Raw genomic sequence first — 12,365 nt, 5'->3', positions numbered from 1 at the left:
ATGCTTTTTGTATGTATTTCTTCCTTTCTCTCTCTCTCTTTCACACACACACACACACACACACACCCCAGTGACGCTTCATCAGTCAACATTTATAGAGAAGCTTCAGTGTGCTCTGAACTAGGGGCCTCAAGATATTCATGCCTTATTCGCAGTAAATGTGTATTGACTGTAGATTCATGAGCTTGCTCTTTGGTCCCTTAACTTGTGAAATAGGTCATGGGCTGAAGAAGTAAGTCATGGGTAAAGCCTGAGTTGAAAGGAATGTTCACTCCCCTTTGGAGGGGGTTTGGTAGAGCCTCTGAGCCTGTGCTTATTCTCGCTGGTCATATTCATGGGGAGAGGAGCTCGGCAGCCTGCTCTGACCAGCTTGCCTGGTGCCAAGGCAGACAGGCTGGCAAACATCAGTGATGCCAAGAACAGCCGTGTGTCCGACTGCAGCACTACCACAGATTGGCATCATCATCAGGGATGAGTCAGTGGTGGCCTTGACTCATCAAGAAATGGGAAAATTATATTTAGGACCTTCTATTTAAAATAAAAATAATCTTGGGGCACCTGGGTGGCTCAGTCGGTTAAGTGTCCAACTCTTGATTTCAGCTCAGGTCACGATCTCAGGGTCGTAAGATTGAGCCCCACGTCGGGCTCCACACCCGGTGTGGAGTCTGCTTAAGATTCTTTCTCTCCCTCTGCTCCCCCCCAAATACATACATACATAAAATTATAATAATCCACACAAAACAACTCAGCTGCAGAAATTTCAGCATTTAAATATGTAAGATCTGACATTCAGATTACTTCATATTTATCAACAACATCCCCAAGTAATTCCAGATAAATGAGTTGTTATAGTGGTAAAGACCGACTCTCAAAGGCCCTGCCTCATTTCCTATGAGAATTAGGAAATATAATCCCAGCAAAGTCTTTTGTAAAATTTGAAGCTAAAGTAAATCTTAACAGTTGTGTTTTTGTACCTTTCAAATCAGTACTTATTTACAGTACATGCTGAACAGAGCTTGAGTGAATTTTTTCACTCAGTTTTTTCCAGAATGTGGCCCCATGGATGTTACAAACTGCTCAAATTTCAGAGGTCAGTAAAATGTCCCATCAGACCCAATATGTTATGACATTAATTTTTACGTGTATGAATCAATACATTGAAAAGAGACTCCAAATCTTTTGATTGTTTCCAAATATAATTTTTAGTAAATGTCTGTAACTGAATTAGTCATTTGTCTTTTTAGTTCTAGTGACCTCCACAGTATTTTTACCAATTAGGAGTTGGTCTGTCTTTACAAATTACACACCCATCATGCTGTGGTCCTGCTACCAATAGATATAGGACTGTACCTCAGTCACAGCTGTGGTTTAATGGATCACATTGACCATTGCTGTGGGTCAGCCAAAGCTGCTAGATGCTGGCCTAGGTCCACTTCTACACTGAGCCAGTGCGCTCTCTCCCCCTGCAAGCATCACCTCCAAGATGAAAGACTAGTAAAAGAGAAACATCTGTACCCTGCAGGGGCAAGAGAGAAAGCAGACGGCCTTTGTTCATCCAAGACAACGTTTAAAAGCAAACAATAGGAAATGAGGAGAAGAGTCTCCCTGAGTGATAACCCAGATATTTTACTCACTATTTACTTCGATGTCAAAAGCTTTAAACCTTATTTTGTCAAAAACTACCATTGAGCATTTGCCCCTGACTTATTATCAGGGTCTGCTCTGCTGGCTGAGACCAGATTCGCTCAGCGTTTCTCAGGGACCCCTGTCCTCAGACAACTAACATCCAGTTGAAACGAGCCCCCTTAATTCCACATGATTCAAGGGAGCCTTTCCTTTGAAAGCAAAGTTTTTACAGTGGGGGAGTTTGAAAACATCCGATCAAAATGGGTTTTATAAATAAATTTTTTTAATGATTTATTTGAGAGAGAGAGAAAAAACATGAGTGGGGTGAAGGGCAGAGGGAAAAGTAGACTCCCTGCTGAGCAGGGAGCCTGATACAGGGCTTGATCCCAGGAGTCTGGGATCATGACCTGAGCCAAAGGCAGACGCTTAACCAACTGAGCCACCCCAAAATGGGTTTTATAAAGACGGGAGTGGACATGAACTGTGACAACTGCAGAAATTCCTTCCTCATCCTGCATTGAACAGAGTGGCATCCATGTGAAGTGGCTCCTTGGGGACGAAAAAGCAAGAGCCAGCCTCACACAGCAATGAATAGAGGGGCACGGGCACTTACTTGGCTTTGGGATCACTGTTCCTTAGATTAGTGGTGTTCAGTTACAATCTTGAGATTCACTGTGACCACATATAAGGCTTATTACAAGCATTTTGATGTTTATAAAGTACCAAATTTCATAAAAGATGATACAGCAAGTATGAATCTCAGTTATGCAAGAAATATCTATTTCTTTGAATTAAAACAAACCTGACTCTAGACCCCCAGCCAGCCTGGCCGGCCACACATTTGATGCTTGCCCTCAGGTCCCCATTCCAGGGGAAAACCAGAAGCTGGAGCTTATGTGGGATCTGGACAGGGAGGCCTCTCACATCTCCCATGGCCAGGGAGCTCCCACTGTGCACTTCACAGGCTCCCTGATGTCCTGTGATTTTGCTACCCCTCTGCCAACATGGCACCTGGACTGCTCTGGCAAGGCTCGGAGCCCCTAGCCACCATCATATGTTCTCCTCTGAGACCTCACCAATGCCCCCCACACTGCCAGGCAGCAGGAAGCCACAGACCTCAACCCCCGCCCATTCAGGACTCTCCCTTCTCTGCCTCGCTGCTTCCTCTCTCCTCTCATTGCCTTCTGGGAATGGGCCACAGTCTCTGGAAGGGGCTCTGGCTTTGTGGATACAAAACCAGGAAGGCAAGTATGCGCTTGCCAGCTTCAGTTTTTCGCCCTGGGATTTAAACATTCCAGAAGATGGTAATACAAATTTAACTGGATATCTCTGTGGAATACAAAAGGTTAAATACAAAAAGAAAACCTCAAATAAATAAGTCAATGTGTTACCCTGCCTCTACCAATTAGGATAAGGTTTGTTTGCCTTTGGTGGAAAACTCAAGTGTTTAAGATTCAGTTTCTTTCCCCTAAATTACTTCTGAGGTAGGCTGTCCAGCGCTCTGTGATGACTTTCCTGTCTTCCTGCCCTACCGTTGTTAACATGGGATTTTCATCCTCAGGTTTCCTCATTTACCAAGATGACTGCTGCTGGTGGAGTTGTTCGTTTGCTTTAATAAAGGGAGGAAGAGGAGTATTGAAGCAGGGTTAGGGAATAAGTAGTCTCACAAAATCCTCCTCCAATACCCTGGCATTTGTGGAATATGAAATTTGGAGAATATAATAATATAAAGACAAAAAAAAAAACCCCATATTTATACACCACCCAGAGATTGCCTCTGAAATATCTTGGTGTCTTTCCTTAGAGTCATTTTTCAGCATTTATATGTATCTGCAAGGATAATAATAACTAACACAAACATAGCACTTCCTAAGTGCCCTGCATTGACTAAGGGTTTTACCTATATTAATTCACTTAATACTCATAATAACCCCACAGCGTAGGTAGTATTATTATCCTCATTTTATAGGTGAGAAAACTGAGGCACAGAGAGGTCAAGTAAGTCAAACAAGGTGCACAGCTACAAAGTGGCGATGCCAGGGTACAAACCTACACAGTCTGGCTCCAGAGACCTGTTCCTAGTACCACCCTGTGCCTGCTGGGTGGGAGGGGGGCGGATGGAGGGGTGATGAATGGATGGGCAAATCGGAGGCTCTGTTCAAGAACACAAAATCCTCTGGAGTTGATTGGCCGTGATTAAAAAAAACAGTCACAGACTGTAGCCCAGCAAAGGTGGGACAGTTTTCCAAGTCCTGACAGATACACACGCATGGAAGCCTGTCATCCCATTGGTTCCTGAGAGAACCTCAGGAATTTATACAAAGGGAGCAGAAACTCAAACAGAGATTTCTATATCAAAATGTATATGAAAGCAGAAATATTAGAAATAACCTAAATGCCCCAAAATAAGGGGAAAGTTAAATGAGTTATACTAAATCCATTTATGACACTATGTAGCTATTTAAAATTATGTTTTCAAGTGATATTTAATGATACGGTTAATGGTCATAATGTAATTTTTAAAAGGATTCAAAATTAACTTCAAATGTTAATACTTACCTCAGGATGATATAATTACAGATTATTTTCATTTTCTTCTTTGTACCTTTTTCCAAACCCCTTAAAAATTTTTTCTTATGCCTTCTATCATCAGAAAATAAAACAGTAATGTTATTTAAAAATTAGAACCATAGACTTAATTAAAGAAATATATTACCAAGTAAAATAGTGTAATCTTTTTGTTTTAATTGAAGTATAGTTGACACACGATGTTACAGCAATTTCAGGTGTACAACATAGTGATTGGACAGGTCTATACATTATCCTGTGCTCCCCACAGGTGTGGCTGCCCTCTGTCTCCACACAACACTATTACAATACCATTGACCATATTCCCTGTGCTGTACCTTTTATTCCCATGAATTATTCATTCCATAACTGGAAGCCTGTTATCTCCCATTCCCCTTCACCCATTTTTCTTACCCCCTACCCCTCCCCTCTGGCAACCGTCAGTTTGTTCTCTGTACTTACAAGTCTGTTTCTGCTTTTTGTTTATTTGTTTTGCATTTTAGATTCCACACGTAAGTGAAATCATACGGTGTTTGTCTTTCTCTGTCTGACGTATTTCACTTAGCATAATACCCCCGAGGTCCATCCATATTGTTGCAAATGACAGGATCTCATTTTTCTAATGGCTGAATCATATTCCATTATGTGTGTGTATGTATACTTACATACATACACACACACACACACCACATCTTCTTTACCCATTCATCTATGGATGGACACTTGGGTTGCTTCCATACTTGGTTATTATAAATAATGCTATGATAAACATAGAGGTGCATATTTTTCACCCCTGTCATTTTCTTTGAGTAAATACTCAGTAGTGGAATTACTAGATCGTAGGATATTTCTATTTTTTATTTTTTAAGGGACCTCCATACTGTTTCCCACAGCAGCTGTACCAATTTACATTCCCACCAACAGTGCATGAGGGTTCCTTTTTCTCCACATCCTCACCAACACTTGTTACTTCTTGTCTTTTTGATTCTAGCCACTCTGACGGGCGTAAGATGATATATCATAGTGGTTTTGGTTTGCACTTCCCTGATGACTAACGATGTGGAGCATCTTTTTGTGTGTCTGTTTGCCATCTGTACGTGTTCTGTGGGAAAATGTGTATTCAGGTCCTCTGCCCGTTTTTTAATCAGATTATTTGGTTTTTTGGTGTCGAGTTGTATAAGGTCTTCATATATTTTGGATTTCCACCCCTTATTGGATATGTCATGCACAAATATCTTCTCCTATTCAGTAGGTTGCCTTTTTGCTTTGTTGATGATTTCCATTGCTGTGTAAAAAGCTTTTTATTTTGTTGTAGTCCCAATAGTTTATTTTCGCTTTTGTTTCCCTTGCCTGAGGAGACATATTTAAAAAAATGTTGCTAAGACCAATGTCAAAGAAATTACTGCCTATTTTTCTTCTGGGAGTTTTATGGTTTCATGTCTCACATTTAGGTCCTTAATCCAGTTGGAGTTAGTGTAAGAAAGTGATCCAATTTTATTCTGAATGTAGCTGTCTAGTTTTCCCAGCATCATTTACTGAAGAAACTATCTTTTCCCCATTGCATATTCTTAGAGCCTCTTCTCTTGTATATCAATAGACTATGTAAGCATGGGTCTATTTCTGGGATCTCTGTTCTGTGCTATTGATCTATATGTCTATTTATGTGCCAGTACCATACTGTTTTGGTTACTACAGCTTTGTAGTAAATTCTTGAAATCTGGGATTGCGATGCCTTTCTGAAGATTGCTTTGGCCATTTGAGGTTCTTTTGCGGTTCCATGCAGATTATAGGATTCTTCTAGTTCTGTGAAAAATGCTATTGTATTTTGATAGAGATTGCATTGAATCTGTAGAGTGCTTTGGTAGCGTGGACGTTATCAATATGAATGCTTCCAATCCATCCAGGGTATCTTTCCATTTATTTGTGTCATCTTCAGTTTCTTTTATCCATGTTGCATAGTTTTCAGAGTATAGGTCTTTTACTTCCTTGGTTAAGTTTATTGCAGGGTATTTCATTCTTTTGTGGGCAATTATAAATGGAATTGTTTTCTTAATTTCTCTTTCTGCAACTTTGTTATTAGTATATAGAAATGCAACCAAAAATCATATACTATTATTACAAAGGTTTAGAAAATCAATAATGCCCAGTATTGCTGAGTGGATACAACAGTGTTCTTATGTACCATTGGTAGGAAGAAAAATTGGTATAAAACTGTTTGGAAGATAGATTTGGGCTGTATCTGTCAAACTTTATATATGTCTTTAGTCTGCTTTAAGGAATTTATCCCACAGATACACTTGCATAAGTGTGAAAAGTCATTTCATCATTTCAGCTTTTTATCATAATTGAGACTACATAAATGTCTACCAAGAGAGCATTAGTTAAATAAATCACACTCCAACCATGCAGTGGTATATGCATAGTTATTTGAAAAGAATGATATATAGATCTGTAAGTGCCAATATCAATAGATATCTAAGGGCACCTGGGTGGGTCAGTTGGTTAAGCATCTGACTTTTGATTTCAGCTCAGGTCATGATCTCAGGATCATGAGATCAAGACCTGCATCAGGTGCCACACAGAGCATGGAGCCTGCTTAAGATTCTCTCTCTCTCTCCCTCTCCCCCCCCCACCACTTGCACACACACTCTCTCTAAAAAAATAAAAAGAGATATCTAACATATATTGCTAAGAAAACACCAAGTCATAGTACAATGTATGTAGTATGATCTCATTTGTGATTATATTTCCACACAATATGTACAAGGAAGTAAGTCTGCTGGGATGGTTATCATTGGGGCTTGGGAGAAGCAGGGACTAATTACCCTTATTTTTTATATTTTTTGGTACTGTTAAATGAAATAAGTATTTAATGTTTACTTTAAAAGACACATTAAATTGGGCGCCTGGGTGGCTCAGTTGGTTAAGCGACTGCCTTCGGCTCAGGTCATGATCCTGGAGTCCCTGGATCGAGTCCCGCATCGGGCTCCCTGCTCGGCAGGGAGTCTGCTTCTCCCTCTGACCCTCCCCCCTCTCATGTGCTCTCTCTCATTCTCTCTCTCTCAAATAAATAAATAAAATATAAAAAAAAAAAGACACATTAAATTAAGACATGGAGGAGATGTTTCAAGGTCACTTATGCTAATCTTGTATCCAGTCTTTCAGTGGTAGCCAATCAAGCAAATGACCCATCCGTCTGTTCCTGACAGTAAAGAACATCTTAATTATAGAGGGAGAGAATGAACTTTAGTCACAGAACACTGGAAAAAATAGAATGTGTTAAAGGTCAGAGCTCCTGTAGTTTGTCACTCCAAATTTATAACACTTCAATGAACCCAATCAGAGGATGAATTTAAAATAGAGTATCTGTTTGAGAGGGACATGATAGAGTACAATCTTTTCACGACATTAGAAACAAGTACAGCATGGCGTTGTTCAAAAAGCCTGGGGTTTGGGCCCAAAAAACCTTTGCCAATTTCTAGCTATATAACTTTAGGCAAATTATTTTAATATTTCTGAGGCACTTTCCTTACTGGTAAAATAAAGGAAGGCAATCGATATAGGCTTTATATGTCAAATGAAATAAAGTATGAGAAGAGATTGGTTCTAAAAATTAGAAAGCACTTAATTATAGCTATTGTATTTTTCCATTATTAACATCACCAGTGAACTCTATCTGGTATGGCAAGAAAATGAGTGTCTTCCTTAAGTTGATAGATTATACATTCTTTTGTGTTTTGTTTTTTGTTTTAATTTTCTCTTCCTTATGATTTTCTTATTTTCTTTTTTTATTATTATTATGTTATGTTAATCACCATACATTACATCGTTAGTTTTTGATGTAGTGTTCCATGATTCATTGTTCATCCTTTTGTTTAATTCTCAAATTTGCCAGCTCCTTGTAATGTAAGAAATTAGCCTGCCTTGGGGCGGGCGGTGGCGGGGGGGGGGCGGGTAGGGTGCAGTACCAGATTGTTCCTAAAAAGTCTGACAAATCATTTCAGAACTCCACATATCCACTGGTCCTTCTGGGACATTGTCACACCTCTGCTAGTCTCTGTGTGAGCAGACACATCAGGGCTTCTTCCTTTGCAGCATCTGAGTATGTACTCAGTTTTCCAAAACATATTCCAAGGTAAATAGTAGTTGGTTTTAAAATTTAGAAGAAATTATTGCTGATGCCTGAGATCAAAGCCATTTGCAAGTACTGTTTTCTTGGTTCATAGACTCAAATATTCTTTTCATCTCTGATCCTGGGTAGTTAAATACCCAACGTGCTGAATCCTGCGTTCTATTTACTGTGGAAGGAGACCCATCATGTGTCCTTTATCTCCTCCAGAGACTGGAACCAACCCCACCAGGACCTTAAGAGTGTGGAGTGTTCCTCTGGACCATCACGGCAGAAACACACTGCCCATGTCCTGACCAAGGATGTCATTTTTTTTAAAGATTTATTTATTTACTTTAGAGAAAGAGCTTGTGTGTAGGGGGTAGAGGCAAAGGGAGAGGGAGAGAGAGAATTCTCAAACAGACTCCCCGTTGAGCATGGAGCCCGACACAGGCCCAATCCCAGGACCCCAAGATTATGATCTGAGCAGAAACCAAGAGCCAGCTGCCTAACCAACTGAGCCACCCAGGCGCCCCAAGGATGTCATTTTTAAATACCACTCTTGACCTTCCTTTTATAAATGTACCTCTGCCTATGATCACAAAGTGCCTTCAGTAAAAAATCTCTCATAACAGCTGCAAAGTTCTTAAAGGAAGGCAGGGGAAATGCCTAACATTTGACTGAGTAAAGTGGTTTTCTTGGAATAACATATATACTTAACTCCCACTAAAGAATGTTTATACCATTCTCAAATATAGCAAAAGTCTTGAAGATTTTTCAGCTTCAAAAGCTTCTTCTGGCCCATATCCTCTTGCTAGCATATTCATTAAGAAATCCACAGGAATATAAGTAATCATTCCAATTACAAATTTGTATTTCCAATGTATTTGTTAGTTTTGGAAACTCTTGCATTTCATAGAAGAGGTACATTTTTGATCAAAGGATAATTTTAAGCATATGAAGATTATATGAACATGTGTCATTTGCGTGCGTCTCTTTTGGATGGTGTGTTTCAGCCACACTTCTAAATCTAGCATCAGAGTATGCGTAGGACCAAGCGGAGCACTGAGGCTGACGTAGGACCAGATGAAGAGACGCCAACCTGAGAAATGTTTGCCTCCCCACATTGTCTGTGAAAAGTTTGAACAAGGCACTAATCCTCTCTGGCTGAACGAGCCCACCTTTAAAGCCCATCAATGAGATATAGTTGTTTGTTTGTTTTCCTTCAGTTAATTTATATAAAGCACATGGAGCCCTTCAAAATGAAAACCTTATTAAGCTTAAAATGATGTTTAGAAAAAATAATAAGGGAAGAACCAGTAACTATTCCTTTATATATATTTTTGAAACTCTGTTTCCTCATTTAAGAGATTTATTGAAATAAAATTTATTGAGATAAAATTCACATACCATACAATTCACCCATTTAGAGTGTGCAATTCAGTGGTTTTGATATATTACATTATTAGTTGTTTTAATTGGGATAAAAAATATATAACTTGAAAATTGCCACTTTTACCATTTTTATGTGTACAATTCGGTGGCACTCCCTACATCCACAATGTTGTACAACCGCCACCACTACTTTCAGAAATTTTATTCATCATCCCAAAGAGAAAGCCTTCTCCGCCAGCCCCTGGTAACTTCTCATCTACTTCCTGTCTCTGTACATTTGCCTGTTCTTGCCTGTACCTCATCTACATGGATCATACAATATTTGTCATTTTATGCCTGGCTTATTTCACTCCGCATGTTCGCAGGGCTCATCCATGGTGTAACACGGATCAGAACTCCGTGGTATGTGCGTACCATACTCTGTCGATACACTCGTCTCTGATGGACACTTCAGGTGTCTCCATGTTTGGCAATTGTGAATAACGCTGCAGTGAAATTGGCATACAAGGATCTGCTTAAATCCCTGCCTTTAATTCTTTGGGGCATACTGTATACCTAAGAGCGTAATTACTGGGTCATATGGGAATTCTGCTTTGCTTTTTGAGGAACATTATTACTTTTTTGAAAGTATGTACTTATGGGTTACTGCACTAAGCATCTTACATGCGTTATCACATCTAGTTCTCACAACAAACGTGTTCATTCATTCTTAGCAACTGTTTTTTAAGGGTCTCTTGTATGCCAAGCACTGTTCTAGGCACCGGGGATTCTGTAGGGAACAAAACTAACAGTCTCGCCCTCTCATAGATCTTACATAATAGTAGATAATAGCAGTGACAGCAGACAATAAATAGATGTTAATACAATGCTGGGTAGAATAAATGATACTGAGGCAATGAAGACAATGCAGGGTGAGCAGGAGGAATATTGCAGGGGTGGTGGTGGTGGGATGCTGTCCGAGATGGAGTTGAAAGGGAAGGCCTCCCTTAAGCTGATGCTTGAGCAGAAACCTGAAAGAAAGGAGCACCTCCTCCAGAGATCTTGAGATCATACTGGGGACTGGTAAGGAAAAATGCAAAGGCCCTGAGGCAAGCTCAGTGTTGGTGTGGTCTAAGGAGCACACAGACCCAGGTGGCTGTGGGGAGTGAGAAAGAGAGAGGAGGGGAAGTCCAGGTTTTATTATATTGTGATGGGAAGTCGTCGGAGACTTTGAGCAGGAGATGGACACAGTTGGTTATTCTGCCTATGTAGAGGTGAAGAAGCTGAGACTTAGGGCGTCTGAGTGATTTTACCAAAGTAGCTGGTGAGTAGCTCATCCAGATTTGCCCAGGGAGATTCACTCCAGAGTGCCTGCTCCTCCCCACCAGGCTAGGGCATGTGTGGGACCCTCATAATGCTCCTTGCTGGCTGTAGGTGCTTTACAGGAGTGTCCTACAAGATGCGTGTTCCCGTCACGAGGATCGGGTCAGGGCTCTCCGTAAGCCAGTCTTGCTGGGCGCCTTGTGTGCAACCACAGAGGGGTCTTGACTCTCTCCCGTAGGCATGATGCACTCCCCCGGATTCGATGGGAGTGGCAGCCTCAGCTTGCAGATGCTGATGAACGCGGACAGCTTGTACACGGCAGCGCACTGCGCCCTGCTGCTCAACCTGAAGCTCTCCCACGGCGACTACTACCGCAAGCGGCCCGCCCTGGCCCCAGGCGTGATGGTGAGCCTGTGGTCCCGTTCGACCCTCCAAGGACAGGCGGCTGGAGAGCCGCACACCAGTGTCCTGGGACGGACAGTTCAGCATGCTCTGTTCCCCACTAGTGTGGAGTGGGTGACGTCGGCAGGGCCGTGGAGGGTGGACGGGGATGCGAGGCAGTTTACATAGTGCAGGGGGCCACACAGCTGCCCACCTTGCTGCAGAGAGGCCAGGACCCAGCGCCTGCCAGTGGCCTAGGATTGTCACCCAGTGGCATTGTTAAATACACGTGTGTGAGCCACAGTGCAAAACAGGTGATCAGAACGTTCAAACATCAGAAGATGGGCAGGGAGTTGTCCCCTTTACTGAAAATCAAGGCCTGCTTTACACTCTTCATTGTCTTCCAGAATGTACTCCGATCTACTCGTAACCCACAGCCAAGCTTACTAGTTAGTTGTCAGTAACAGAGCACTTCGTGTAAGCTGCAGAATGAGAATGATGGTGATTATGTTGTGGTCGCTCCACGCTCTCCCCTAGTATCAGCTCGTGAGCCTCCGTCCGTGGAGCTGCACGAGGGCATCAGCAATCATTTGTTTGCCTGATAAATTATAAATTCCCAAGGGCAATTGGGAATCAAGTAGCTCTCGAGCCACGTAGGCTTTTTCAGGGAACACATTCTATCTCTGCTTTTCTTGGGGCAGCAAGAGGGAGCTCTTCTGTTCATATTTCTGCACCGTTTCTATCCCGCCCACACACATCAGAGAGGGAAGTATTCCTAATCCTTCTACAGAGATTCTTAAAAAGATAGCAAAAGTAAAAGGAACTTCATAAAGTTTAGGACTTCTCCGTCTTGGTTCCCCCTTCCCTTAACCACCCTCCCCCCCCCCCCCCCCCCCCCCCCCCCCCCCCCAAAAAGGTTTTTTTTTTTCTGGAGCCTTTTCCCCGGGAAGGGGAGCCTGGAGGGGGGGGGGGGGAGAGGGGGACG

At 41.7% G+C, this 12,365-nt stretch overlaps 1 protein-coding gene across 1 annotated transcript in view; it reads left to right on the top strand.

The window, feature by feature from the left end:
- The window catches only part of ARFGEF3 (ARFGEF family member 3), a 166,266-nt gene that overhangs the window by 104,258 nt on the left and 49,643 nt on the right, over window positions 1–12,365 (top strand). The window contains exon 13 of the mRNA XM_021693398.1: window positions 11,238–11,404. Coding sequence (XP_021549073.1) covers window positions 11,238–11,404 — 167 coding nt within the window. The remainder of the gene's footprint in view (window positions 1–11,237; window positions 11,405–12,365) is intronic.

Source organism: Neomonachus schauinslandi, chromosome 8 (genome assembly GCF_002201575.2).
Source record: "Neomonachus schauinslandi chromosome 8, ASM220157v2, whole genome shotgun sequence".
Classification (NCBI taxonomy): domain Eukaryota; kingdom Metazoa; phylum Chordata; class Mammalia; order Carnivora; family Phocidae; genus Neomonachus; species Neomonachus schauinslandi.
Note: the sequence above shows the minus strand (reverse complement) of the source record. Positions and strands in the feature narration are given on the sequence as shown.